Source organism: Pristiophorus japonicus, chromosome 12 (genome assembly GCF_044704955.1).
Source record: "Pristiophorus japonicus isolate sPriJap1 chromosome 12, sPriJap1.hap1, whole genome shotgun sequence".
NCBI lineage: Eukaryota > Metazoa > Chordata > Chondrichthyes > Pristiophoridae > Pristiophorus > Pristiophorus japonicus.
In genome coordinates this window covers 201,973,491-202,000,025 of record NC_091988.1, presented here as the reverse complement: position 1 = coordinate 202,000,025, position 26,535 = coordinate 201,973,491, and the positions used below count along the sequence as shown (strand labels likewise).

Below are 26,535 nucleotides of genomic sequence, written 5' to 3'. Positions count from 1 at the left end.
GTTATGTTTAGGATAGCGCACAGTAGAAGATGTATTACGGTGATTGGTAAGATGAAAGTTCAGTTCCAGTCTGTCACTCTGCGCCAACTTAAGGAGTTTTTTAACTTACTGTTAACTATCTGCTGGCAAGATGTCATGGCAAACAGTCTCCTGTGTTGAACCGTGTAACTTTGCTAGCATTGATATTTTCCCAGGTCACTTGATTTGCAGTGATGATCAGGATTTTATTGAACCGTCGGTCAGGGTTGGCGTGGTTACGTTTGACGTGATGCACCTTGATTTTGGAGGCCCCCTGAATGGGGCTTTAAAAACTAAAATTTTGGTCATGTTCCTTTTATTGCATGTTTAAAACCTGACGATTGCAAAATAGCCCGAGTGGGAGGGAAGAAAAAGGCATGGATAGAGAATCATAGAATACTCATCATCATAGGCAGTCCCTCGAAGCGAGGATGACTTGCTTCCATGCCAAAAAGGAATGAGTTCACAGGTGTTTCAATGAAGGATCTAATATTCCAGGTCCCGAACTACATCCTGAAGGGTGGAAGATGCCTGTGGGTGGATTGTTTTAACGTGGGGTGACCGTTGCACACCAGCCACCACACGGGCTTGACAGAGCTAGGTCTTGGTCCAGTGGCAAGGGTTACCCAAGACGACTGGAGACTAGCTCTGCTGCACGGACCTAGTGTGCGCACACATATCGCAGTGTGGGTTGGCCCGTGCTGCCCCTGGGCCCCTCTCCTGGGCCCCGGTCACTTCCATCTACAAACTCTTGCCGCTCCTTCGCCCCTCCTGCTGTGCCTGCCCGCACTACAATGAGCGACCTGACCTCGCACCCGTCGCCCTCCTGCAGTGGTATGCCGCCACACGCTGCTCCCTCTGATGGCCCCGGCCTGCTTGATGGTCTTGCAGGCTGGGACCACGCCGATTTCCGGGCCGGGCCGAACTGTCGCACGCTGCTCCCTCTAATACAGCCTTTCAATCACACCACAGCACAGAAGGCGTCCATTTGGCCCATCAAGTCTGCGCTGGCTCTTTCCAAGAGCAATCCAGTCAGTCCCACTTTTTTTCCTTCGTGTTTATCCAATTCCCTTTTGAAGGCTAATATTAAATCTGTAACCACTCCCGTATCAGGCAGTGCATTCCAAATCCTAACCACTCGCTGCTAAAAGGAAGATTTTCCTCCTGTCACCTTTGGTTCTTTTGCCAAACACCTTAAATCTGTGTCCTCTGGTTATCCCCCCTTCAGCCCTTCGAAACTGTTTCTGATCAGTGCAAAAGTAATTGTAAAAATGTTAACTGTCATACAGAATCACTACTTTTCCCACTGCTCCGACTATTCTCAACTCTTGACACTTCATGAAATAAAGCCTTTGTGCTTAAAAAAAAAAGCAGAATTTTTCACAGCCAGTAAATATTGGCTAATTTACATCAATTTCAGTCAGCTGGAATGGAGTGCCGATATCAGACGAGCGGGGGATGTTGAAATGGCTTTACGTGCAGAGCACAAGGGTTGAGCGCATGTTTCCTCAGTCCTACAAAAGAGGCCCGTCTGCCTCCCTTTTCAAGTTTTCCACCCGGGATGTTAACTCTCTCTTTACTTAAACTTGGATATTGGTCATGACATAAAACCAATAGAAAAATTATATTCAATGATGAGCAAATCAGGATGGTCATGAGGAGACCCATTCCTGAGGGCAGATTGTCCGTGCTAACAGCCCTCTGCCGTGTGTAGGTGAAATATAGCATTGTTTGGAGCATTTGCTTCTGTACGCCTTTTGGAACAAATTTAGCTTTAATTTTTGTCAATGCTATAAACCACCCTGGCAGTGTGGCAGAGCCGATTTATTTTTTGAATTTTTTTAAAAGGTAACTCTGTTTTCTTAGGATTTACCAGATACAATTCACATCGGTGGCAGGATTTCACCCCATACGGTCTGGGATTATGTAGGAAAACTGAAGTCATCTCTCTCCAAGGTATCGTACTGTGATTTAGTCAGTGTAATCATTATAATCTACTAAATGTTTTGTGTTGTGTAAAATTAATTGCATCATTTTACTTTCGCTCCATATTTAGGGATTAGGAATTTGTGTGGATTTATAGTTAGAATTGGTTCTTAAATTCCATCTGCCATGCAGAAAAGTTCAGCCTGAAATATAATCTTTTAACTTTTCCATTGCAAGTAAAAAGTTATTCAGACTTTTCAGCTGATGCTAAAAACATTCATTCAACAATCCCTGGACCACTCTTCTGACAGGCACAGGGAGCCAGAGGCACGCTGAGTACATCACCTCTTTTGCTGTTGCTGACTTTAGAAAACTGGTGCACAGATTTGGGATTGTGTACAGCACTGGCATCTTTGTAATTGGACAACGCTTTCTACATAAAAAAGATTCATCCTGCAACAGCAGATTTGCTAAATGAATGATTTTAAGTGACCCAGATACTAAGACTGTACAACTACATTTGACCTGACTGTACAACTATCTTTGACCTAACAGGATAGCGACATGTACCATATACTACAGTTGCTGGTCGGATTTCAGATCCTTCTGCTTCTCTTGTAAATTGCTAATCTCCGCTTTGTTGCAGCTAAGGTGCATTCTGCAGTCCTCTTGTTGCAAGCGTGTTAACAGTTTTCATTATGAAACACTTTTTTGTACTAGAATTGGAGAATATAAAGAATGCTCTTTGTAGTAATATACTCAAAATTAATGCCCAAAATTCTAAACTACTTCATATTAAAGAAAAAAACCTATTATCTCTGGTCACTGCATGTCCCCTCAATGTGTGCCTGTTTGTATACATGCACATGTAGCAAAGCTTCCCCCACCAACAATTTAGGGAATGAAGGATTATGCAGAGCGGGCAGGGAAGTGGAGCCGAGTCCATGATCAGATCAGCCATGAACTTATTAAATGGCGGAGCAGGCTCGAGGGGCTAAATGGCTGACTCCTGCTCCTATTTCTTTTGTTCTTAACTGATACCGGCTACCCAAAGATGTTGATTTCGAGCACATGCTGTTACGGTTCTCCGAACCCGCTGTGTTTGGCATTCTGAAACCGAAACTGAAGGTTTATTTGTGGGACTCGTATCAAAAAACGTAGCGCAAATGCTCTTGAGTTCTTTAAGGGCTAAACTCTTTCCCAAGTAATGATTGAAAAGTGTATAGTCGATGAGTTAAGACAGTGAGAAACTACTGAATGAGATTATTGAAAATGGTCCTGAAAAGTTTTATTTGAAATCAGTCTTTACTTTTGGGCTATTAGGTGATTTTTATCAACAACAATTTGTATTTATGTAGCACCTTTCCTGTAGTAAAAGTCCCAAACCGCTTCACAGGTGTTTCGGCTCTTCCAAGTTTCTATTTCCATTCAGTCTCTGACCTCAGTTATTTAATGAGCTTCGACCTTTTGCGAGCTGGATGAAACCATGTAGAACTGATTCAGCGATCTTGGCTAACGGGCTGCTATGTGAGACCCAAATGGTGCTGACCTCACCAAAACCTGCCAAGGCCAGCTCCTGAATATCATTTAAATATGTGCCCTCTGCCACTTGGGGCTTGTACATAGCATGCAGTTGCATAGAAGGCCACTGAATCTCATGAGCCTGCAACCATTAAAGGACTGCAGCTCCAATTTAACGGGATGTACTCATTCAAAGGTAAGTGATCGTATATGGGGACAAATATTACTGAGGCCTTTTGGAAGGCTTTATAATTATTTTTACGTCCAAAGGTTGTATGGAGGGGCGAAAACAAATTCTGCTAGTTGAAGTACTGCGGGTGATAATGAAGGACGTGGTGTTGAATGGGCCGCTGTATTATGAAAAATGGGACAGAACCGTTTGTGGAGGACCAGATTAACCACTGGGTCAATAAGATCACTGGTGTACTAGACTTCCTTGCTGCAAGTTGCATGCATCCATTTCTTCCTCATCCAAATCTTCCCTTGCTGAATACTGCTTGCGACAAGTGAAATAAGCAACTGAGAACAAAGGCTGTTACAGAAAAGGTAGTGGGCGCAGGCTTGGAATAATTCAGCACTCAACATTTAGATCAGGTTCTTCATGTCTAGACCATGAAATCCTTCCAGCACCATTTTACATGGGCAAACAGTGCTAATAAACAGCAGGGGAAAATGTGCATATAATTGATGGGCTTTGACGTGCCAAGGCTTTCGAACGCTGGCAGCTTTTTAAAAAAATTTGTTCCAGGATGTGGGCATCGCTGGCAAGGCCAGCATTTATTGCCCATCCCTAATTGCCCTTGAGGCCTCAAATAGCTTCGAACATTTTTATATTGTTGGAGCTCAGCACTTTGGGAATCGCACAAGCTGCCCTGCTCACCTGATGTGGCAAGGCGCGCTCCCAGATTATGCGTGTGCATTCTTGGAGAACACCATCGCTGAATCAGTCCGAGTGTTTGCAGTCGGGATCTGAGGATATCTGAACCTGTGAACTATCCTTTACAGAACGGTTATCGGGAGTTTAGTTTGAACAGAATCATAGAAACTTACAGCACTGAAGGAGGCCATTTGGCCCGTTGTGCCTATGCCCGCTCTTTGAAAGAGCAGTCGTGCTTAGTCCCACGCCCCCGCTTTTTATTCTTAACACAGAATACAGGCATAAACTTTTTTTAAATGGCATCCGAACTTTAAAGTACTGGCACATTTTTTAATGAATCTGCAAATGGCAGTTGAGGCTGGGTCAATTAATTTTAAATCTGGGATGGATAGATTTCTGTTCACCAAAGGTATTGAGGGATACGGGGCAAAGGTGGTTATATGGAGTTAGGTCACAGATCAGCCATGGTCTCATCGAACAGGCTCAAGGGGCTGAATGGGCTACTCCTGTTACCTGTGTTCTTGGTCATAGCATTGTTTCTGGTTAAGTAGTACTGGCAGGAGCATTTTGGCAGGGAAATGGAGCTGAGGTGTAGATCAGCCATGATCTCATTGAATGGCCTCCTATTCCTCTGTTTCTAACATTCTATACGGAGGTGTGGAGATTTGGTGGGGAAGGGGGAATTCTGGTGGGGATGTAGCTGCTGGTTACGGCTGAAATTGCAGCCTAGCTTTTGTTTTAAGTGATGTTTGTGTTTGTTTTCTTTCTGTGGCAAATGCAGGAAGTCTGTCTCATTCGTTTCCACCCAGCCACGGAGGAAGAGGAAGTCACCTACATCTCGCTGTACTCCTACTTCAACAGTCGGGGGCGCTTCGGCGTGGTGGCCAATAACGCCAGGCACATCAAGGACCTCTATCTCATTCCGCTTGCTGCTCATGACCCGATTCCCTCCAAATTATTACCTTTTGAGGGCCCAGGTAAGAGCAGATTATTTAGAAACATGAATAGAAAAATGCAAGTTGAACAATTGTACAACCTGGTAACACAGCTATCCCACACACACACGCTACTGACACAGCTAAATGGTGTACTCACATGTACCTCTACAGTGGCAACTCTTTTTTGAGGGTGAAATTTCCTGTTTAAAGGTATTTTCTCCCCTTTGCCCCTTTTCCAGAGTTTTTGCGCCATCTGTTCCTTGCCATACTCGCTACCTCTCTTCTCCCACCATCTGTGGGAAGTCCAGCTGAACACCACTAAAACTGACTACGATTGGGTTTGTGGTAGACCCGGGGGTGATGTGCAGAAGTGATGTGGCCTCCAGTCTTCCTCTTCTCACTCTACCTTCCCCCCCCCACCCCCAACAACAGTATAGATGTCTAATGTAATGTGTAGCGGTCACAGATGTGCCTCCCAATGCTTTGTGGCGCTTTACACACTCTTACTTAACATCATCTTCCCAGTCACACGCAGTAACATGTGAAAATCTATAAATCGTGTAGTACACAGTTACGGGGTAACAATCAACGTTGCAGCAGTTACAGGATTAAACAACATACAGTCACCATTTGGTATTGCGTGACTTTCTAAACCCGCTTGTAAAAATGAGTTCTGGAAACTGAGTAAATGATCGCTAGGTAATTTCATAGGATTGAGGTTTGCAGTACTGGACAGTGCTTGCAAGAGCAGTTTGCTTTCGGAACTGCCCGAGTGTTTGGTGTAATCAGTCCAGTACTGCATGAGCGGCAGAGACAGTGTAAGCATGCTATCGGCCTCCAGAAATCTATACACTTTAATGAGCAACAAGAACCAATCGTCCTTCCTTATGAACGTAACAAATACAATGAGCAGTCTTAATGTCAAGGTTTTGATTTTTGGCTTGTACGGAAGAACTGGAGCAGCTTCAAGACAAAAAGGTGAGTCCTTTCCATTTGAAACCTCTGCCACGTGTGTGGCAGCCAACATTCCTGATGGAGGTGAGCGGAAGTGTCATTTAATGTCAGCCTGCCTTGTGTCGCAAGGTTTCTCTGGCATTCCATCGTATTCTAGCTCATATTTACTGCCTTTCCAGGACAGGGCTGGCGACTTGTTACTGTATCATATACTTCTTTCGGTTCGTTCTACACCAAGATTGTTCGCTTGGACTGTCATTTCAGTGTTAAATTACTTGACTCTAGTGCAGAGTAACATTCAATAGAACTGGACCCAAATGTGGCCGCCTCCTTGATACTAGCAGCTCTGTTCATTGAGGCAATAGAGCATTAGAACAACCGCAAGCGGCTTGCCTTTTGCGTATATTTTTTTTTAAATCTAAATATTGCCTATATAAGGATTTATATTTATTCCGTGCATATTAATTTGGTTATCCCACAAGCATTATCTCGCTGAAAAACAGGCCAAAAAAAATAATTCTGGTGTTGTTTGGAGATGTAAGTTCTTGAGTAAGAATTTTAATTCTTTCTGCATCAGTGACACTTTATTCAGCTTCTCTATGCACATTTAGGGTTTGACTTTTAGTATCTTCTTTTCTGGAGCAGATTTTCACATTGGGTAGTTTCTGATATCTTCACCCCTGTATATATTTTGTGTACAAAATGTTCTTTTTTTGTTTTCAGAATTGTAACTTTGTTTTCATCATTACTATTATTAATAAAGTTATTTCCAGAACATTGCATTTGGGATTTTTGTGAGTTGGAAGTGTTCAGCAATGGATGGGGTTCAGTGCCTGGCACCATGACGGCATCCAGTGGGGTTTGAGCCCTGGACCCTTGACAGTGTTTGAAGTTCAGCACCTCATAATAGGAGATGGTTTGGGAATCGTCAGCTGGCATCGTGATGGGGTTTGATGCAGTTCAGAGACTGTATTGCCTCTTTGTCACATTCAATGTGGGGCAGAAACCTGCGCACTTTACCTTTGCAGTGCTGGATGGCGAATTCAGTCCCTGCCCATTATACAGTGAATGTGGCTTCAATGTCTGCAGGTAACAGCTCACCTGTACTTAACACCTGGGACGTTTGCTCCTGACTAATATTTGTTTAAGTTGCATTATCTGTTTATGAAAATGAATTTCAGAAAGTTCCCTTTGGCACCACTTTCTAATGTGTTTGTAAATTACAACAAAATGATACATTGACAAGGTATCAATTTTGTTTTAATTCTTAGCATCGCATCCTGCCCCATTTCATGTCCTCTATTCTAATGTTATTCTCTGCAGCTATGTAACTGTTACTCTATGGTCAGCAGGCCTGTTGCAAGTTTTTCCTTTCTCTTGTACTGTTCCCTCATACTGCATTCTGCAAGCATATAGAGCTCTTCTCTCAATTTGATTCAGCACAGTTAACACTTGTCCATTCAGGGCAGTTGACTTGGTTAGTTTTAAGCTCAAACTCTCTAACTCGGAGGTTGGTGCTCTGCTATTGAAGCTTCCACTCTGCCATTCACAGTGTTGTGTGGTTTGTAACTGTATGTCTTTGGTTAAAGTCTGACCAATGCCGTCAACCCATATGCTGTTGAGTGAAACTCGACGCCACGTGATGGCTATAATCAGTACTTTATCCCTTCCCTTGTTGAATTAAGAACACAAGAATATTTGGGGAAAGGAAATGACCTCTAGGCACACCAAGCCTGTTCCTTTTTGATAAATCAGCCTCACCTACCTTACCTACCTTCTCACAATATCCCTCTCACCATGCATCTATTGATCCCATTCATACTGTCTGCCACAATAGCATTCTCTGAAAACTTATTAAAGTTTCAAGTATTACCTTACCAGACCAGCATTGGTTTGTTCTATGCAATCGGTAGACATTTTTTCATTTGTTCTTGAGATGCGAGTGCCACAGTGCAATATTGCCCCAAGGGCATGAAGAGTCAGCCACGTGGTATGGGGCTGGAGTCACATGAAGCAAGCCCCTCCACTGAAGGATATTGGTGAACCAGTTGGGTCTTTACAACCCACGAGCCTTCAAGGTTATATTATCGGGTGCCAGTCAAATTTAATTTCACAGCTTGCGATAGTGGGATCAGAACTCAGCCCCTCAGGATTGCTAGTCTAGAACCAAAACCACTCGGATATCATACCCTTCATAAACAGACAGACATTTTTAGATGATTAAATCACCCCGCACAGTGCCAAAGAATCAGAAATAATCTCACAATTCGGGTGTTCTACTAGTGTCCTTTTTAATACTGTGCTAATCATCAGAATTAGCAGTAAAGTGCAGAATTTAATTTATAAGCTAGTCGTATGTAAAGTTTGAGTGTTGCCGTAATTTATAGCCTGTTTTTAAATTGAGGCTTGTCCTACAATCCAGAACTCAATGTGGGATTTCAGCCTTGATTCATGAACTTTCCTTGATTTCCCCTGCTGAGTCCATCCATATCAACCTTTGATTCAGCAAATGCACACACATTGTAGTGTGTGTCACACAAGATATATCAATGGTAGCTGCTGTTGGCAAGAGGGCATCTGCAAAGATTGATCTCCATGCGATAACAGTGAGCACTCCAGCTTGTGCCTCTGAACTTGTGCAAACACAAAATGTAACCGTGACACAGAGATGTTGAAGTCCGGTGCACCAACAGTCCTGCTGTTCAGTATCTGCCCAAGTCTAGCATGCAACGATTGCAATTTTTATTTATAAATTGGCTGTGGCTGTACTGATGCCATTGTCAGATTTCCGCATGTTCCCCAACAGCTCTGAAAATGTATTCACAGGATTCTCTCCCTCCCCCACATGTTTAGTATATACAGCAGTACATGATTTCAAATGCTGACCGCTTCCATTTATCATAGAAGATCGGAGCTGTTTGTGTTTATGTCAAAAAGAAAATGTTACTTCACGCTTGGTTAGAACTGTAAGTAGGCAGAGTGACAGTACAGTAACTTACAAACCAGGAACCCACATTAATGCTAGTGCTCACAGTACAGTGCAATGTTAGGATTGTATAACTCTATGAAATAGCATCATGGATACAACACGCCTTTTGGTGTAGTTCCTAAAATATGTTTTTGCAAAGAATATCCAAGTAACCAACAAATGTAATTCCATTGGGCAATTTTACGTGTGTCAATCTCCTCGCCAAAATGGCAGGATTTTTTTTCGTGAGTGTTGGCAAGAGCTGGATCAACAGTGGATGGGATTGAATGGACGAAACCTCAGTGTTGCACAAGTTGTAGCTGAATCATGTTGACTGAGAGGATCTCCCGTTCAATCCACGGTCTGTGCTGTTAACTGATCTCCGGGCAACAAGAGACGTGCTACCAGTTACCAGTTAACTGATCTCAGGGCAACAGGAGACGTGCTACCATTTAGAAAGAGGAAGAATCGACTCGTGTTCCCAGTGCAGATAGTCCTCCAGCAAATGTGTGTGAATGGCCACTTGAGCAAGGTACACGAGGGCGCTCAATCCAATAAATGGGCTTTAGGTGCTGGTAACAAAGTTCAGCTCTCAGCCCGACACTTCCTGCAGCACTTAAAGCCAGTAAAAACCCTGGGATTTGAAATGCAGAGAAGGTTCCTAGTGTAGTTGGACATTCCGCTGAAAGCCAGCATTTTGAGGTACAATTTTTAGGGGCAAAATTGACCCATAATTTATCTGGCATGGGCCTGAGAGTGTTCAGTATACCAGTGCCTTGCATCGTGAATACAATTTATTCCTTGTGTAAAATTAGAAGCCATATTTTCACAGGTTAAATTTCTGACAATGATGTCACTTGCTGGTCTTGGCATGGAATTTGGGGTGATCACTCCAAGAATGACATTTGTAAAAATTTCAGTAAACGAAAACTGTAATTGTGACTTTTATTCGATCGGTGAAAGGCATTGGATAACTCCATTAAATAGTCAGGACTCCCCTCCCCTTCTCTATGTTCAGGATATAGTGAGTCCATCAGGCCAATCAAAGCAGAAGGCACCTGGTTCAATGTATTGATCCACTGATCGTGGAGTGGCAGTTGAGGTGCCACAATGGCTGGCTGGGGTCTGTGAAAGGTCAGCCAGGGATGCTGCTCCTGGTCATTACCCAGTGACACCTGCCCACCCAGTGGAATATCCTGCTGTCACTCGCTGTCTAGACTCGCAAATTAAGAATGGCTGCTTGGGTGAGGTGCTGGAGTGTGGCCAGAGTTTGTGGAACTGTGCCACACTGAGAATTATTGCCTTCACAACGCAAGGGGAGAGGGATGCAATCCAAAGAGATCATGGCGAGGAAGCTGAAATTGAATGGCTTGTAGCATTTTTAAAACTGAGAAACCAGGTGAAGGGCTGGGATTTCTAGAGCAGGGCAGTATGGAAGTTAAATCAGGAAACAGTGATCCTGCAGGTCTGGTTTACATCCAATTTGAAGTGTTTCATTTTATAATTAGCACAGAGATTAGTAAAAAGGTAAATTAGTCTAGCTTTGGAATAGTAGTTTATTTTTAACGAAGGGGCAGCTTGCTCACGTACTTACATATATAGAACACCTTATCACTTCCACAGAAAATCCCAAAATGCTTCACGAGAAGAGAAGTACTTTTAAAGTGCAGTCACTGTTATATAGGTAAATGTGGCAGTCAATTTGCTCACAGCAAGATCCTAGAAATGGCAAATAAAGATAAATGACCATTTAATGTGCTGGGTGAGGGAGGAATGTTGGCTGGAACATCAGGAGAACTCCTCGCTGCTCTTCAAATGGTGCCATGGGATCTCTTTATGTCCACCAGAACCAATGGAACAGACAGACGGGACCTCAGTTTAACGTCTCCTCCAAAAGACAATGCAGCACTCCCCTCTACTGCACTGGAATGCCGACCAAGATTAAGTGCTCGGGTCCTGAGGTGGGATTTGAACCTACAGACTTCACAGGCAAGAGTGCTACTAATTAAGCCGAGCTGACACTTGAATAGGATCATTCTCTGATCTCTGTCAGTACCAGCATCAGACAGGCAGTTGTATTGATGTGGGGGATAATCAGTGGAGGGGTTTTCATTCTCCCAAACCAGGATTTTGTCTTCACCTAATGCGTGTCCACACAATTTTAATTTATGGTTTTTAAGCGTCATTTTCTGCAACTATAGTTCCAAAAATGCAAGTTTTAAATTTTGTTGAACAGTGTTTATAATCTGTAGATTTAATTTCTCTTGCAAATAATTTCAGTGAGGCAACAAAGCAATTCAGGATAGGGCTTGTTAACCATTGCCATATCTTTGGTAAGTTTATTGTAAATTTGAGAATAAGAATGACTTTCCCTTGGTTAATTTGAACTAACCCCCCCCCCCCCCCCCAGATCCAGGCACAAAATGGATTTTACCATTCCCAAGGGTTCTTGCTGAAATATTAACATTGCAGTGCAGAGCAGTTTAAAATCACACTTTTAGGATGAATTATCAGCAGGAAGACTGGGTTTCATAGAATTTCAAATGCAGTTACTGATTATAGATATGAAGGATTCAAAGACAGAGGGCCCAAGTCCAGGATGACCAAGTTGTGAGTAAGAAAGTCAGGCAGAACTTTTTTCATCCAAGGGTTCCGGAAGAGGTTGCCGAGGACATTGAAACAGACTGTAAAAATGGTTTTCAGAGATAGAGAGAGGGTGAGTAGTTATTGAAAAGGATTGCTCAGCCTTAATGAGCCTTCTGTGTTTCTGCAATCTATGCATGGTTTATCAAACCAAATTTAATCAGCTGAACAAAGTAGATTGACCAGGTAAGCATCTATACCCCCAATGGCTGTCAGAATCCAAGTCCATTGCCACTTCACTAACAGTCAGTCTTTCCCCCATCCCAACCCTCCAAGGGTCACTTCATCGAACAAAGCTGTAGCCCATGGGCTACTCTCCGCCTCCCTCGCTCCCCCGCTCTCCGCCTCCCTCGCTCTCCCCCACCCTCCGCCTTCCCCACCCTCCGCCTTCCCCTCACGACACCCCATCCTCGCCAAACTCTCTGTCCCTCAGTAAGTTCACATTAAAATTCCACTCCCTGCTTACAAGTGGCCCCACCCTATCTTTGTCCTCCTGCCCGCTCCAATTCTTCTTGTTCCCTTGCTCACTGCTCCACAGTTGATGGCCACTCATTCCGCCACTCTGTTCCTGCTGTCTGCCTACCTCCGTCCACCTTCCCTCCCTGCTTTCAATAACGTCAACACTTCTCTTCAATCATGCCTTCAACCCTCACTCCCTCCAACTTTATTTCCTGCTCCATAGTTTTTGTTTCTTTTCGTTAATGTGAAGCCCTTTGAGACATTTCCCTACACCTGAGGGGTACTAAAAAATGCAAGTTGTAGTTGTAGATCAGATTTGTGGGTCGGGGGGAGGGGGGGGTAATTAAAAATTGGACAGAATTGTTGTGATCTGGAATGCACTGCCTGAAAGGGCGGTGGAATCAGATTCAATAGTAACTTTTAAAAAGGAATTGGATAAATAGTTGGGAAGAAAAAAAATGGCAGGGCTGTGGGGAAAGGGCAGAGGGGGAGTGGGAACTAATTGGATCGCTCTTTTAAAGCACAGGCACAATGGCCTGAATGGCCTCCTTCAGAGCTGTGAGATTCTGAAGCTGGTTCTGGGATCTTGTGCTCAAGTGTGAGGAATGGAAACTGCTCCTGATTCATTACTTTGAAGGGGAGACACTTGATACAAGAACATAAGGATTAGGAGCAGGAGTCGGCCATTTGGCCCCTCCAGCCTTGCTCCGCCATTTAATAAGATCATGGCTGATCTTATGCAGGGTTTGCAGCTAGGTCCTGAGCTGTTTGAGAACATGGCAAATGCACTAGTAGCAGGGAGGGTAACCAGATTTCTCAACCACCACAATGAGGACTCTGGAGTACAGATTGAGGCCCCCAGCCCACTAGCATTCAATGCCGCTATGAAACGGGCGAGTGAGAAAGTTTGGAGAAGTCCGAAAAATTTTCAGCCAAAAAATGGGGATGCACGCAAACACGCCTTTGAAGTCCGCTGGCGGTCTTGAGCCGGTACAGTGTGCTGACACACACACTGTCGGGCATCGCCAGGCGGCCGGTTGACTTTTAAAAATGAAATTAGCTTCTGGGAAGTGCTCTGATGACGTCTTTCACGACTAATCTGCAGGAGCATTGGGGGTGGAGGGGGAGTGGGGCGGATCTCCACACCACTGCAAAAAAAAAACCCCGGGAGAATTTTGCATATGGCGGCTAGTCGACCACAAATCGGGGGCCACACGACTCCGCCGCTTTCCATCATGCCCAAAGATTGTGTGTACTAGTGGGAGCTCTTCAGTTACTAGGTGCTAGTTTGCCAGTGTAAGTAAGGAAGTCGAGCAGAACTTTTGACTCCCAAGAGTCATTGGGTTGGGCCATTGAAGTAGATTATACAGAACGAGATAATTGAGCAGAATGACTCCCCCTCAATAAGCTGTTTATGTCTCGGTCACACTCTCAGTTTCTGGGTTCACATTTGCATTTTGAGCAGTTCTTCTGTACGGTAAACATTGAAGTTGACATCGCAGCTTGTTATTGTATCCTGGTTATTCTCAACAGAAGAGTCTAATCGGTGTGTTCCCACCCCCCACCTGTGGCAGCTCCCTTCCTCCCCCTCCCCCCCCCCCCCCCCTCCCCCCCCCCCCCCCTCCCCCCCCCCTCCCCCCAAACACACAAGCACACCGCTTGAAATCAGCAGCCTGCGGGGAAAGGTGACTGTGAGGGTGAGTACTGAGTGAAGGTGGGGTCCCACAGTCCCGAGAATGGGTGGCTTTGAACTCAAGAACATAAGAAATAGGAGCAGGAGTAGACTATACAGCCCCTCGAGCCTGCTCCGCCATTTAATACGATCATGGCTGATCCGATCATGGACTCGGGTCCACTTCACCGCCTGCTCACCACAATCCCTTATTCCCTTATCAGTTAAGAAACTGTCTATTTCTGTATTAAATTTATTCAATGTCCCAGCTTCCATAGTTCTCTGAGGCAGCGAATTCCACAGATTTACAACCCTCAGAGAAGAAATACCTCCTCATCTCAGTTTTAAATGGGCGGTCCCCTTATTCTAAGATCACACCCCCTGATTCTAGTCTCCCCCATCAGTGGAAATATCCTCTCTGCGTCCACCTTGTCAAGCCCCCTCATAATCTTATACATTTCGATAAGATCACCTCTCATTTTTCTGAATTCCAATGAGTAGAGACTCAACCTTTCCTCATAAGTCAACCCCCTCATACCTGGAATCAACCTCGTGAATCTTCTTTGAACTGCCTCCAAAGCAAGTATATCCTTTCATAAATATGGAAATTCTGGCTGATTTCAGGCTGCCAGTGACGCATAAAACTCTGCTCCTACCCAGAGACTCCCGAATCACACAGCACGGAAGGAGGCCATTCGGCCCATTGTGCCGGCTCTTTAGTCCCAGTCCCCCTGCCCTTTGCCCAGAGCTCTGCAAAATCCCCCCTTCAATTATTTATCCAATGCCCTTCAGAAAGTTACTATTGAACCCACCGCCCTTTCAGGCAGCGCGTTCCAGATCACAACTCGCTGTGTAGTAAAAAAAAAAATCATCTCCCCTCTGGTTATTTTGCCAATTAACTATTCCAAATAATTATTAGAATAAAACCATTATAAATTTCAGCCGTTTTCCATAAATATCAGCCTTTCTCCTCGGCTGAATATTCGCGTTAAGTTAACGCCCTCTCCCAGACAAAAAGCATTGGATTTAATTTGGCTTGTCTGCCGAGTATTGAACTCTAAATGTAACGGTGGGTCGCATTCTCAGCGGCGGCAGGGCTTCAGTTGTGCAGAAGATTATGTTGGTGGAAATTATCGGGGAAATATTTGCCGTTTCCCAGCTCTGCTGATATTCAGTGTTCAGGTTGCTTGTGTACCGAGTGCTCCCGGTTACAGCCTCGCCTTGCAGCCGGCCAAGGGAGCCGCCTCCAGAAAGCTCCCACACTGTCCCCCCAGCTGCAAACTGTGGAGAGCAGGGAGCTTGCCTGACCCACCGCCCCAGCAGCCAGGAACTCGGCTTCGGGCCGCCAGGGCTTCAACTGCGCACCGTTTCAAATAGCTGGAGAATTTCACCCAGAGCTGGACTTTCTGATCATTGAAAATGTGCTTTCCTAGTTCGTAAAACTGCAAAATATTAATTTGTCAACTCTTGGAGGGATGCTGGAGTAGTATGTGTGTGAGGTGTGTGTGTGTGTGAGGTGTACCTATGTGTGTGTGGGGAGGGGTGTGTGTGAGGTGTACCTATCTCTGTGTGTGTGAGGTGTACCTATCTCTGTGTGTGTGAGGTGTACCTACGTGTGTGTGTGTGTGAGGTGTACCTACGTGTGTGTGTGTGTGTGAGGTGTACCTATCTCTGTGTAGAGGGGTGTGTGTGAGGTGTACCTATCTGTGTGGGGAGGGGTGTGTGTGAGTTGTACCTATCTGTGTGTGGGGAGGGGTGTGTGAGAGGTGTACCTATCTGTGTGGGGAGGGGTGTGTGTGAGGTGTACCTACCTGTGTGAGGAGGGGTGTGTGTGAGGTGTATCTGTGTGTGGGGGAGGGGGGCGGTGGTGATAGGCTTGTCAGACATTCTGTCGTCTCCTCCTGATGGTGCTGGCCCTTGTTAGAGTCCAGTTCGCCGGGCACTGACTTCACCCCTGGCCGGGTGGCCATGCATCAAGTGTTGGCCGGCTGTTCCACTCTGGAGGGCATCACCCTGCCCTCACCTGTCATCCACAGACTGGCCCTTTCCAGCAGGACTCTCTGGCCAGTGATCAGGGGAGGAGTGGGGAGAGCCCTGAATGTTTTCTCTCTGCACCTCAGCGAAGATACTGGCCAACTGATGCCTCCCTGAGATCAGTTCACTCCTCAGACCAGTACCGAAGCTGGGATTTGCTGCACCAAACTTGCCGTCAATTTACGCACTGGGATATATTTTGTGCAGCCAGAACTTCCTTGTTTCCCAATGATTCTCTTCCCTCTCTTGCTGTAACTGTGACTAAAGCTGTGCGCCCCTCGGCTTCTGGGAGTCAGTGTCTGACACTTGTTGAGAGGGGGAACCTGTGCCCCTGCTCCCCGAGGAAGGGGGTGGGTGAATTTGAATGCTCGGTGTGAGGGCCGCGACTCCCCATTCTCAGTGTCTGACACACTGCACACAGCCCGGTTTCTTACCTCAAGCTTTCCAAAATGATGCGCGGGGGAATATATAACATGAATAATTCCATCACCTCTGCGAAAACATCAAGGCGGGCATTAAACGCGGCGCTGGGGTGCAGTCAGGGTTTGTGTACTCTGTATTTACTGCTGTTTGTGGGAGCTTGCTGTGCGTAAATTGGCCACGTTTCCGACATTACAACAGTGACTACTTTATTTAATTGGCTGTGGCACGTTTCAGGGCGCCCTGGTGCGGGGAAAGGTGCTACAGAAACTGGAGTCTTCCTGTTAAATCTGTTTTAGATCCAGTTTTTAGCCCAACTGGGCGAGGAATTCACTCCGATTTATTTAGCGAAAAGGCCGCCGTGTGCTGGTGATTTTATTGAGAGCGGTGTCCCCGGAAGCTGACCTTCAATCACTGACCTGTGGAGTTAGCGGCCAGAGTGGGCGTGTTGCTGGTCTCCAGTCCACTTTCACTCCGAATTCAAGCGTGTTTGGGCTGGCATTTGCCTGACACACACTGGTTCGCGCCCTGAAGAAAATGCTGCACTGACTGAGAGTTCACTCTGCACCTGACTAACTCCCAGGACACAAGATCCCGGCTCGGGGAGTGGCCGGAACACCCTCAATCCCACTTGGGGTGCGAGAGAACTATCCACAGCCGCCTTCTGTGTAATCTGCTGATTGCTATTCACTGGTACATGTTTACAGCTCAAAACAAGGTTCATTCATTTTGAAAAGCTTAAGCCTTTAAAGTAATTGTTTCCCCAGCACGTCCCAGAATGGTACTTCAAGCAATAACCTAACGTTCCACACGAGATGGAAATCCCGCCCTAGTGCTGTTGGAATATATAATCCGAGAGTTTTGAATCTGCAACTCCGGGATTTCACAGCAACCTGCTCCTCCCCTTCACTGAACTTCACTCTTCTATCCCCCCCCACCCCACACCTCACCCACTCAATCAACCTCCTCACCCACTCACTCAACCTCCTCTCCCATTCCCACCATTCACCTCACTCCTCCCTCCCGACACTCCGTCCCTCCCATCCACTCCCCTCCCTACACCTCTCCTCCCATCACCTTCCCTCCCTCCACCTCCTCACCCACTCACTCAACCTCCTCACCCATTCCCACCATTCACCTCACTCCTTCTCCACCTCCTCCCTCCCACCTACTTCCCTCCCTCTCAGCCACTCCCCTCCCTACACCTACCTCCACCTCCCCTCACTCCTCTTCCTCCCCCCCCTCACTCCTCTTCCTCCCCTCCCTCACACCATACCCTCCACCTCGTCCCCACCCTCCCCCCTACTTCACTAGAACCTCTCTACCTCCTCACTTCCTCTCCCTCTATCTGCTCCTCTCCACTGCCCTCGCCTCCCTCTATGTCCTCCAATCCCAATCTCTCAACCTCTTTCCCTCATGCTCTGCCCTTCAGCTCCCCTCTTCCCTCCCTCGCTCCCCCCCCCCTCGCTCCCCCCCCCCTCGCTCCCCCCCCCCTCGCTCCCCCCCCCTCGCTCCCCCCCCCCCTCGCTCCTCCCCCCCTCGCTCCTCCCCCCCCTCGCTCCTCTTTCTCCACCCCCCCCCCTCCTCGCTTCTCTTCCCCCCCCCTCGCTTCTCTTCCCCCCCCTCGCTTCTCTTCCCTCCCCCTCGCTTCTCTTCCCCCCCCCCGCTTCTCTTTCTCCCCCCCCTCGCTTCTCTTTCCCCTCCCCCTCGCTTCTCTTCCCCTCCCCCTCGCTTCTCTTTCCCCCCCCCCTCGCTCCTCTCTCCCCCCCCCTCGCTCCTCTCTTTCCCCCCCCCCTCGCTTCTCTTCTCCCCCCCCCCTCCCTCGCTTCTCTCCTCCCCCCCCCTCCCTCGCTTCTCTCCTCCCCCCCCCTCCCTCGCTTCTCTCCTCCCCCCCCTCCCTCGCTCCTCTCCTCCCCCCCTCCCCTCCCCTCCCTCGCTCCTCTCCCCCCCCTCCCTCGCTCCTCTCCCCCTCCCTCGGTCAGCTGTGTCTCAGTGGGTAGCACACTCATCTGAGTCAGAAGGTTGTGGGTTGAAGTCCCACTCCAGGAACTTGAGCGCATAAATCAAGGCCGACTCTCCAGAGCAGTGCTGAGTGGCAGAGGTGCCGTCTTTCAGATGAGACGTTAAACCAAGGACTCACCTTCCCTCTAAGGTGGACCTGAAAGATCCCATGCCACTATTTCGATTGGCGGTGTCCTCGCCAATATTAATCCCTCAATCAACATAATCTGTTTTTGTTATCACATTGCTGTTTGTGGGAGCTTGCTGTGCACAAATTAGCTGCCGCATTTTCTACATTACAACAGTGACTACACTCCAGAAGTACTTAATTGGCTGTAAAATGCTTTGAGACGTCCAGTTGTCGTGAAAGGCGCTATATAAATGCAAGTCTTTTTTTTCTCCCTCCTTCCTCTCCCCATCCCCCTCTCCCTCCCTCCTCTCCCTCCCTCCTCTCCTCTCACTCCCTCGCCCCCTTCTTCCTCACCTCCTCCTTCCTCGCCCCCCTTCTTCCCCCCCCCTTCTTCCCCCCCCCTTTCTCCTTCCTCGCCCCCCTTCTTCTCCCCCCCCCTCCCCTCTTTCTCCTTCCCCGCCCCCCTCTTCCCCGCCCCTCTATTTCGAAGACGGGCAGGAGAGTTATCCCTGGTGACCTGGCCAATATCAATCCCTCAAGAAACATAACAAAAACAGATTATCTGGTCTTTATCTCACTGCTGTTTGTGGGAGCTTGTTTGTGCGCAAATCGGCTGCCGCGTTGCCTACATTATAACAGTGACTACACTCCAAAAGTACTTCATTGGTTGTAAAGCTCTTTGAGATATCCGGTTGTCGTGAAAGGCGCTATATAAATGCAAGTCTTTCTTTCTCCCTCTTTGCCCCTCTCTCCCACCTCTCTTCACCCCTCCCTCCTCGTCCCCCTCACTCCCTCCCCTTTCCCACTCTCCCTCACTCCCTCCCCTTTCCCTCGCCTCCCTCGCTCTGTAGGGTGTAATGTTGAGCGAGGTTTGGAATATTAATGAGGTGAGCTGAAGGAGGGTGGGAGGAGGCTGGTATGGAGCATGCTGGATGAATTTCTGTGTAAGAGACTATCAGTCATTGTATGTTGTGATTACTCTTCAAACTTGTGTTCAGTCAGAATGCAGCACATCGTGCTGTGCATTGTCGGGGAGTGACCAACCCCCGTCCTTCCAGTGCTGCCTCTGTAAGGTGGTGCTTTTGGGAAGCTGTTGCCTGGAATGTTATACTGAATAACTCACCGTTATTACACAGGGATTGACCCAACTCTGCGTTAATGGAGCTCCAAGTGGTTTCTTTAATAGGTGGATTAGAATCCGCCTCTGGTCCAAAACTCTGGGTCTGGATTCGCCTGCTGTGTGCTGAGAGGGTATTTTATAAAGTTGCCCTCTCCTGTACACCTGTCCCAGTGCCAGTTCTTGCTCTCTATCTCTCTCTCTTTTCCCCTTTCCCCTCAGGGTGTTGTTTTTGGGTTGGAGAATAATCACCGTGTCATTATGTTGATGGGAGTTCATTCCAATATTAACCTAAAACATTTTATTGAGCAGAAAGATCCTGTGTTTAGCCCCTTTGGTTGCGAGAAGCCTCCAGTCGGTGCCTGGCTGCGTTGGCGGGACCCCCGCCCGGTGTGGCTTGAGTTGAGTTGAGTTTGCACAGTCGGTGAAGTGACTCCATTGACCAGAATGTTTCTGTTTCCCCCTCAGGTTTGGAGAAGAATCGCCCCAATCTGATGCTGGGGTTGGTCATCCGGCAGAAGGGGAAACGGCGCCAGCTGGACCCAGACCCCACAGGCGTGCCTGACCTGGAGAAGGGGGAGTTCACCCCCTCGGAGGAGAAGAGGGGGCCCCGCCTCGCCGCCCCGGAGGAGGTGGAGGCGCCGCGTTACTCGGTGCCGCCCGCCAGAGAGGCCAAGCCCATCAAAACGCCTGTGTTCTACGGAGAGTCCACAACTCCCCCGGGCTCCCCGCCTGGAGACCTGGCTCAGGACCCGCTCCCACCAGCGCCCAAGGTCAACACTGCCCCAGCACCCGGCTCTAGCCCAGCTCCCCCGGCCGGCGGGGCCCCCAAGGTGGCCAATCCTCTTCAGCACATCCTGCAGACCCTGTTCGGGGGCAAGAAGACCTTTGAACCGGTCAAGGACTCTCCCGATTCCCCGGACCGAGAAGAAGCCTCCTCCTCCACCCCTCTCTTTGACCCTATCGTCCAGCAGTTCGGGCAGCTGAAGGAGGAGAGGGTGGGTCCCGAGGTGGAGGACGATGATAACCGGCCCTACGACCCTGAGGAAGAGTACAAGCCCGAGCCGGAGAAGGTCTACGATCTGGAGGATGCTTACGACCCGGCGGACGAGACCATCTTGGAGGAAGCAATGGTGCCCATGGTCTCTGGGGGCGGAGCAGTCTTGGACTCCAAGAGCAAGGCCAACTCCAGTGACCTGTACCTGGCCTCGCTCCCGGCCACCACATCGCTGCAGGAGCAACAGAAGATGCTGGACACCTTAAACAAGCAAATCGAGGAGCAGACGAGGCAGGTGGAGGAGCAGGAGGAGGCCCTGAGGCAGCAGAGGGCTGCGGTGGGGGTGTCTATGGCTTGTTTCTCCGTCTCTGACGCCCTGATGTCTCCGCCGCCCAAAACGTCCTCCTTCAAACCCGACCTGTTCGAGGTCCCCGAGGGCCAGCTGGCCGGCCTTGACCCCCTTCCACCCTCGGGGGCGACTCAAATGATCGACCAGCGCAGGGACCCTCGCCAAGCCGCCGTCAGGAGCTTTGGTCCCAACCTGCCATTGGCCCCGAGAACTCAGGCTCCCGGGGAAGCTGCAGCCACCATGGCCGAACAGCCCAGCTGCAACCCAGCTCTCAACCCGCCTTACAGCAATCCCGGGCTCCAGGAAGCGGCTCCTGGGGCTGGATCTGCCCAAATGCAGCTCCCCGGAGAGGCGCCAGCGCCCAGCCCGCCCAATGCACGGGGCAAGGAGGAGGGCCGAGCTCCAATTTCCGGCCTGGCGGAGCCCCTTCAGCCCCCGGCACAGCCCCCAGTGTCCCAGGAGGCGCCCCCCGCCCCGGGCTGCCTGCCCAAGCCCTTGCCCCTGATGGACCACGTTCAGTTCCAACCTGTGCAGAAAGGCTTGCTCCCCACCCCCGTCTTCCCCTCCCTCCTGGGACCCTCCTTCCCCTCCCCTCCCCGCGGCTCTCAATCCTACGGCAATCTGCCGGACAATTTCCACCCTGTGCCCCTGCCCCAAGCCCGGGGACCTTTCCCCAATTTCCAGCACCCCAACAGCCAACAGTTCGTCAGACAAGGCTTGGAATTCAACAGGGATACAGCGCCCCCCTTCCAGCCCCCCAAAGCCCTACCACTCTTCCCCAGGGGGGCCCTCGGACCCCGCTACCGGTTCCCAGGGCAGCCCCACCCCGGCTTCGCCAACCAGCAGCACCCCCACCCTCTGGGCAACCACTCCCCGTCCCAGCAGGACCTGGCCCCGGCTCCAGCCTCCACCCCCAAACTCCCGGAGCCCGAGCCCCACAGACTGGCAGCATCTCAAGCTCCACAACCCGAGCCCCGGGACCGGGAGCGATCCCGGACTCAGCCCGGGAGGCCGCGGGAGGAGAGATACGGAGGGGAGCGCCCGGAGCCCCGCTACCCGGCAGAGCGCTTCCGCCGGACAGAGGATCGGCGGAGGGACCGGGAGCGGGACTATGGGCGGCCCAGGGAACGCGACAGGGACCGGGACCGGCCCTGGAACCGGGACCGAGACTGGGAGCGGAGCCGGGAGCGGGACAGGAGCAAGAACCGGGAACGGGATCACGACAGGGAGCGGTACAGGAGGAGGGACCGTGACAGGGGCAGGGACAGAGAGCGCAGCAGAGACAGGGATCGAGAGAGGGACAAGGACCGGGGTAGGGACCGGGGGAAAGAGAGAGACCGCGGGGAGAGGAGCAAGAGCAAAGAGCAGGACCGGGAGCGCAAACCCGAGGGGGAAACGAGCAAGAAAGCCGCGACAGAAGCCGCAGCCCCCAGCAGCAAGCCCGAATCGTGAGCCGGGCCCCTCACACTGTGCGAGGGAAGGCGATGGCTATCGTGCTGTGATAGAAAGTGCCCCCCTGGCCTGCACAGGGACTTGTACTGGGGTTGGGGAATTGGTGCAACTCACTGAGCCTGGGCCCTGAGCAAGTGGACATCCTCCCAACAGGCTGGACTTCACTGACAATAACCTCTGGGCCAACCCAGGCTTCACCTTTACTACTTACATTTGATCAGACCATGGTTCGACACTGTCAGCGGCCCCTGGGCTGATTCCAACCTTTTTGAGAACTATTGTGATATACTCCATGAGCTGGATACCGAGGCTCTCTCCTGGGACACACATTGGATTCATCGAGAACTGCCAGCGAATGTTCTTCAATATCTTTGCCAGGAGGACCCTCTTCATTCCCTCACCCCCACCGCTCAATGTGCAAACAGACCTTTCATTTCTCCAATGTTTCTCACACAAGGAACTGTTGCTGGTTTCAGAAGGGATGGACCATTGCCTGAGGTGGGCTTGCATTCTGGAGCCATGCCTTGTGATGGGACTGGATTGTAACCTGGGCTCACACCTTGTGGAGAGCTGTGCTGGCGGGACCCCTCCCCTGCCAGGTCCTCTGGGGTGGGGGACCAGGCAGTTTTGTCCATGTCCTGGGACTTCCCGTTTATAGATTGGGAAAAACGGCCCCTTCTCCAACTCCTAGTAAGATCATTGATTTCCGTAGACCGAAGACTGGGTTTCAATGTGTTGTGTTTTTTACTGAGGGGAGAGAGGAGCGAATAATTTCGGTGCAGAATCTGAATGAAATGTTGGCGCAGTTTGATGTTGTGGGAGGCCCTGGCTGTACGTGGACAAGAGAAGCCGGCAGTCCAGGGCGTGGCAGTGCATCGTTTATAGTTTGTATTATAATTTTTTTTTAATGTACTGATCAATTTTTGTATTGCTGACGACTGACTTGCCTCGGTGCCCATGTGCGGGATGTGTCTCCCCTGGGATCGGCTCTCTCTCCCATATCTTCCCTTCCCTCTCGCTGGGACCGGCCTGTCCCATCACTTCACTCTCAGCAATTCTGATTTTCTATTTGTGTGTGTGTATATATATATTAAAAAAAATCTGCACCTAAAAAGGGAAGCTCAGGTAAAGACAGCAAATTACCGCCAGACACACTGAAGACATTCAGGCACCGCCTGGGGGGCGGCACTGCGTCAGGTGCCTTCAGTAAAAGTGGGTTTGTAAAAGTTTACAATTCCCGCAGCTCGCCCGTCAAGTCAGCAGCAATCTCGCTATCGGAGTTTCCCTTGGATTCGGGGCTGAGACATTTCCTACCGCATCATTTCTTTCCTGTGAACTTTTCCATGATCTAATTGCGAAATGAGGAGGATTTATCGATATGCAAAAGTCTCCCCCCCCCCCCCCCCTTCCTTGATATTTCCCCAAACTTTCTGTCCGCCGGAGCTTCTCCTGTCCAACTGGATGTGATTCAGACGGCGAGCCCAAGTTTCCGCTATCTGCATTTTTATTAAACCTATGTGTTACTGAAGCCAACAGACTTTTATCACTGGATATAAAAACGGGCATAACCGGATTTGATTTACTTACGGGGAAAAACGTGAAAATGTACAGAACAATTAAAAAAAACACAACGTGAAGACACGGCTGGAGTCTGATTTTACCTACAGACAGAATTCAGGTCATTTTGTTGAATTTTGAAACTTTTCGGAGCAGCCATAGACCATTGGGCCAAGAAACCTGTCCCTTTAGCACGGTCAGTGCACCCAATCCCTTCTCTCCAGCGAAGTTATAAAGTGCCGTCAGACTGACCATATCCAGAGGTGCTGTACAAGGGAGATTGGAGGCTGGCAGGAGGGTGGGGGAAGATGGGCAAACTGATAGAGCAAGAGGTTGGTTTTGAAGAGGGTGGCAAGAGATGTAGCGAGGCGGTGTTGAGGGAGAGAATTCCAGAGAACTGTGAATGATGGCTGAAGGCTTCAGCACTGGGTGGGTACAAATGTAGGGAGAGGTACTGGGTTGAATAGGAAGCACAGAGGATGTGATCTCTGTGAAGGTGCAGAGTGACGGGATGAAGGGGATTGTGATTGAGGATGAGAACAGGAATGCAATGTGAGCTGGTTTACAGACAGTAGAGCTATGTTAGGACTTGAGTCTGTTGAAGCTGGGAGGCAAAATTGATCCGAGAAGTCCAACCTGGAGGTTGGCCAAGGCAAGATGGCTTATTGTGGAAGTGAGCCTTGGCGATGGACAGGGTGTAAGGTTTGAAGCTCTACTCAAGGTCACAAAGGTTGCACAGTAATGGGTGTGGACTACATCAGCAGCAAGTGAGGAAATTGCACTGGGATTAGATGTCAACTTTTGGGAGGGAGCCAAGCATGAAGACTGGTGCTTTTGATGTTCAACTGGGGATAATTCTAGCCTGGGGAAACCCCCTTGGCTTGATATCTTGCAGGCCAGGTCAGAAAGCACAGTAATGGTCACAGCGTTGGCAGTCGAGGTGGAGAGATAAAACTGGGTTTCATCAGCATACATATGGAAGCTGCCCTTGCATTGTACATAATATTGCTCAGAAACAGCATTGAGCATCGAAAATAGGTGCAGGAGTGGGCCATTCGGCCCTTCGAGCCTGCACCGCCATTCAATAAGATCATGGCTGATCATTCCCTCAGTACTCCTTTCCTGCTTTCTCGCCATACCTCTTGATCTCCTTAGCCGTAAGGGCCATATCTAACTCCCTCTTGAATATATCCAATGAACTGGCATCAACAACTCTCTGCGGTAGGGAATTCCACAGGTTAACAACTCTGAGTGAAGAAATTTCTCCTCATCTCAGTCCTAAATGGCCTACCCCTTATCCTAAGACTATGCCCCCTGGTTCTGGACTTCCCCAACATCGGGAACATTCTTCCCGCATCTAACCTGTCCCGTCCCGTCAGAATCTTGTATGTTTCTATGAGATCCCCTCTCATCCTTCTAAACTCCAGTGTATAAAGGCCCAGTTGATCCAGTCTCTCCTCATATGACAGTCCAGCTATCCCTGGAATCAGTCTGGTGAACCTTCGCTGCACTCCCTCAATAGTAAGAACGTCCTTCCTCAGATTAGGAGACCAAAACTGAACACAATATTCTCGGCGAGGCCTCACCAAGGCCCTGTACAACTGCAGTAAGACCTCTCTGCTCCTATACTCAAATCCTCTAGTTATGAAGGCCAACAAAACATTTGCCTTCTTCACCGCCTGCTGTACCTGTATGCCAACCTTCAATGACTGATGAACCATGACACCCAGGTCTCGTTGCACCTCCCTTTTTCCTAATCTGCCGCCATTCAGATAATATTCTGCCTTCGTGTTTTTGCCCCCAAAATGGATAACCTCACATTTATCCACATTATACTCCATCTGCCATGCATTTGCCCACTCACCTAACCTGTCCAAGTCACCCTGCAGCCTCTTAGTGTCCCCCTCACAGCTCACACTGCCACCCAGTTTGCAAACAAAACCAAGATAGGAAAGGAGGGCAAGAAGATTGGAGATTGGGAGTGACTGTAAGCATGGGGGAGATGTATTGTCTGCATGGGGTAGGTAGGATTGGGACCATTGAAGGATGGTGTCATTGAGGAGAGAGAGGACAACCTGTAGACATCAGTTGTCTCGGAGTTCATATAGTGTCCAGTTCAGTGGGAGTTCCTGATAACATTCCAGAATTCTATTACCCGCTGACTTTGCCAGCAATGGCTCAGTGGGTAACACTCTCCCTCAGAAGGTTGTAGGTTCAAGTCCCACTCCAGAGACTACAGCACAAATATCGAGGCTGACACTCCCAGTGCAGTAATGAGGGAGTGCTGCACTGTTGGAGGTGCCATCTTTTGGAGGAGTTGTTAAACTGAGGCCCTATTTTCTCTCTCAGGTCGTCGTAAAAAATTCCATGGCACTATTTTGAAGAGGAGCAGGGGAATTATCCCCGGTGTCCTGAGGCCAATATTTATCCCTCAATCAACATCACTAAAACAGATTATCTGGTCATTATCACATTGCTGTTTGTGGGAGCTTGCTGTGCGCA

The 26,535-nt window shown here is 48.9% G+C and overlaps 1 protein-coding gene across 16 annotated transcripts in view; it reads left to right on the top strand.

Moving 5' to 3' along the window:
* The window catches only part of LOC139277660 (death-inducer obliterator 1-like), a 177,718-nt gene extending 153,601 nt beyond the window's left edge, over positions 1-24,117 (top strand). For all 16 annotated transcript variants that reach the window (XM_070896433.1, XM_070896428.1, XM_070896434.1 and 13 more), the window contains 3 exons: positions 1,885-1,974; positions 5,124-5,319; positions 20,147-24,117. In XM_070896433.1, coding sequence (XP_070752534.1) covers positions 1,885-1,974; positions 5,124-5,319; positions 20,147-22,476 — 2,616 coding nt within the window. In that variant the 3' untranslated portion in view covers positions 22,477-24,117. The remainder of the gene's footprint in view (positions 1-1,884; positions 1,975-5,123; positions 5,320-20,146) is intronic.
* The last annotated feature ends 2,418 nt before the right edge of the window (positions 24,118-26,535 follow it).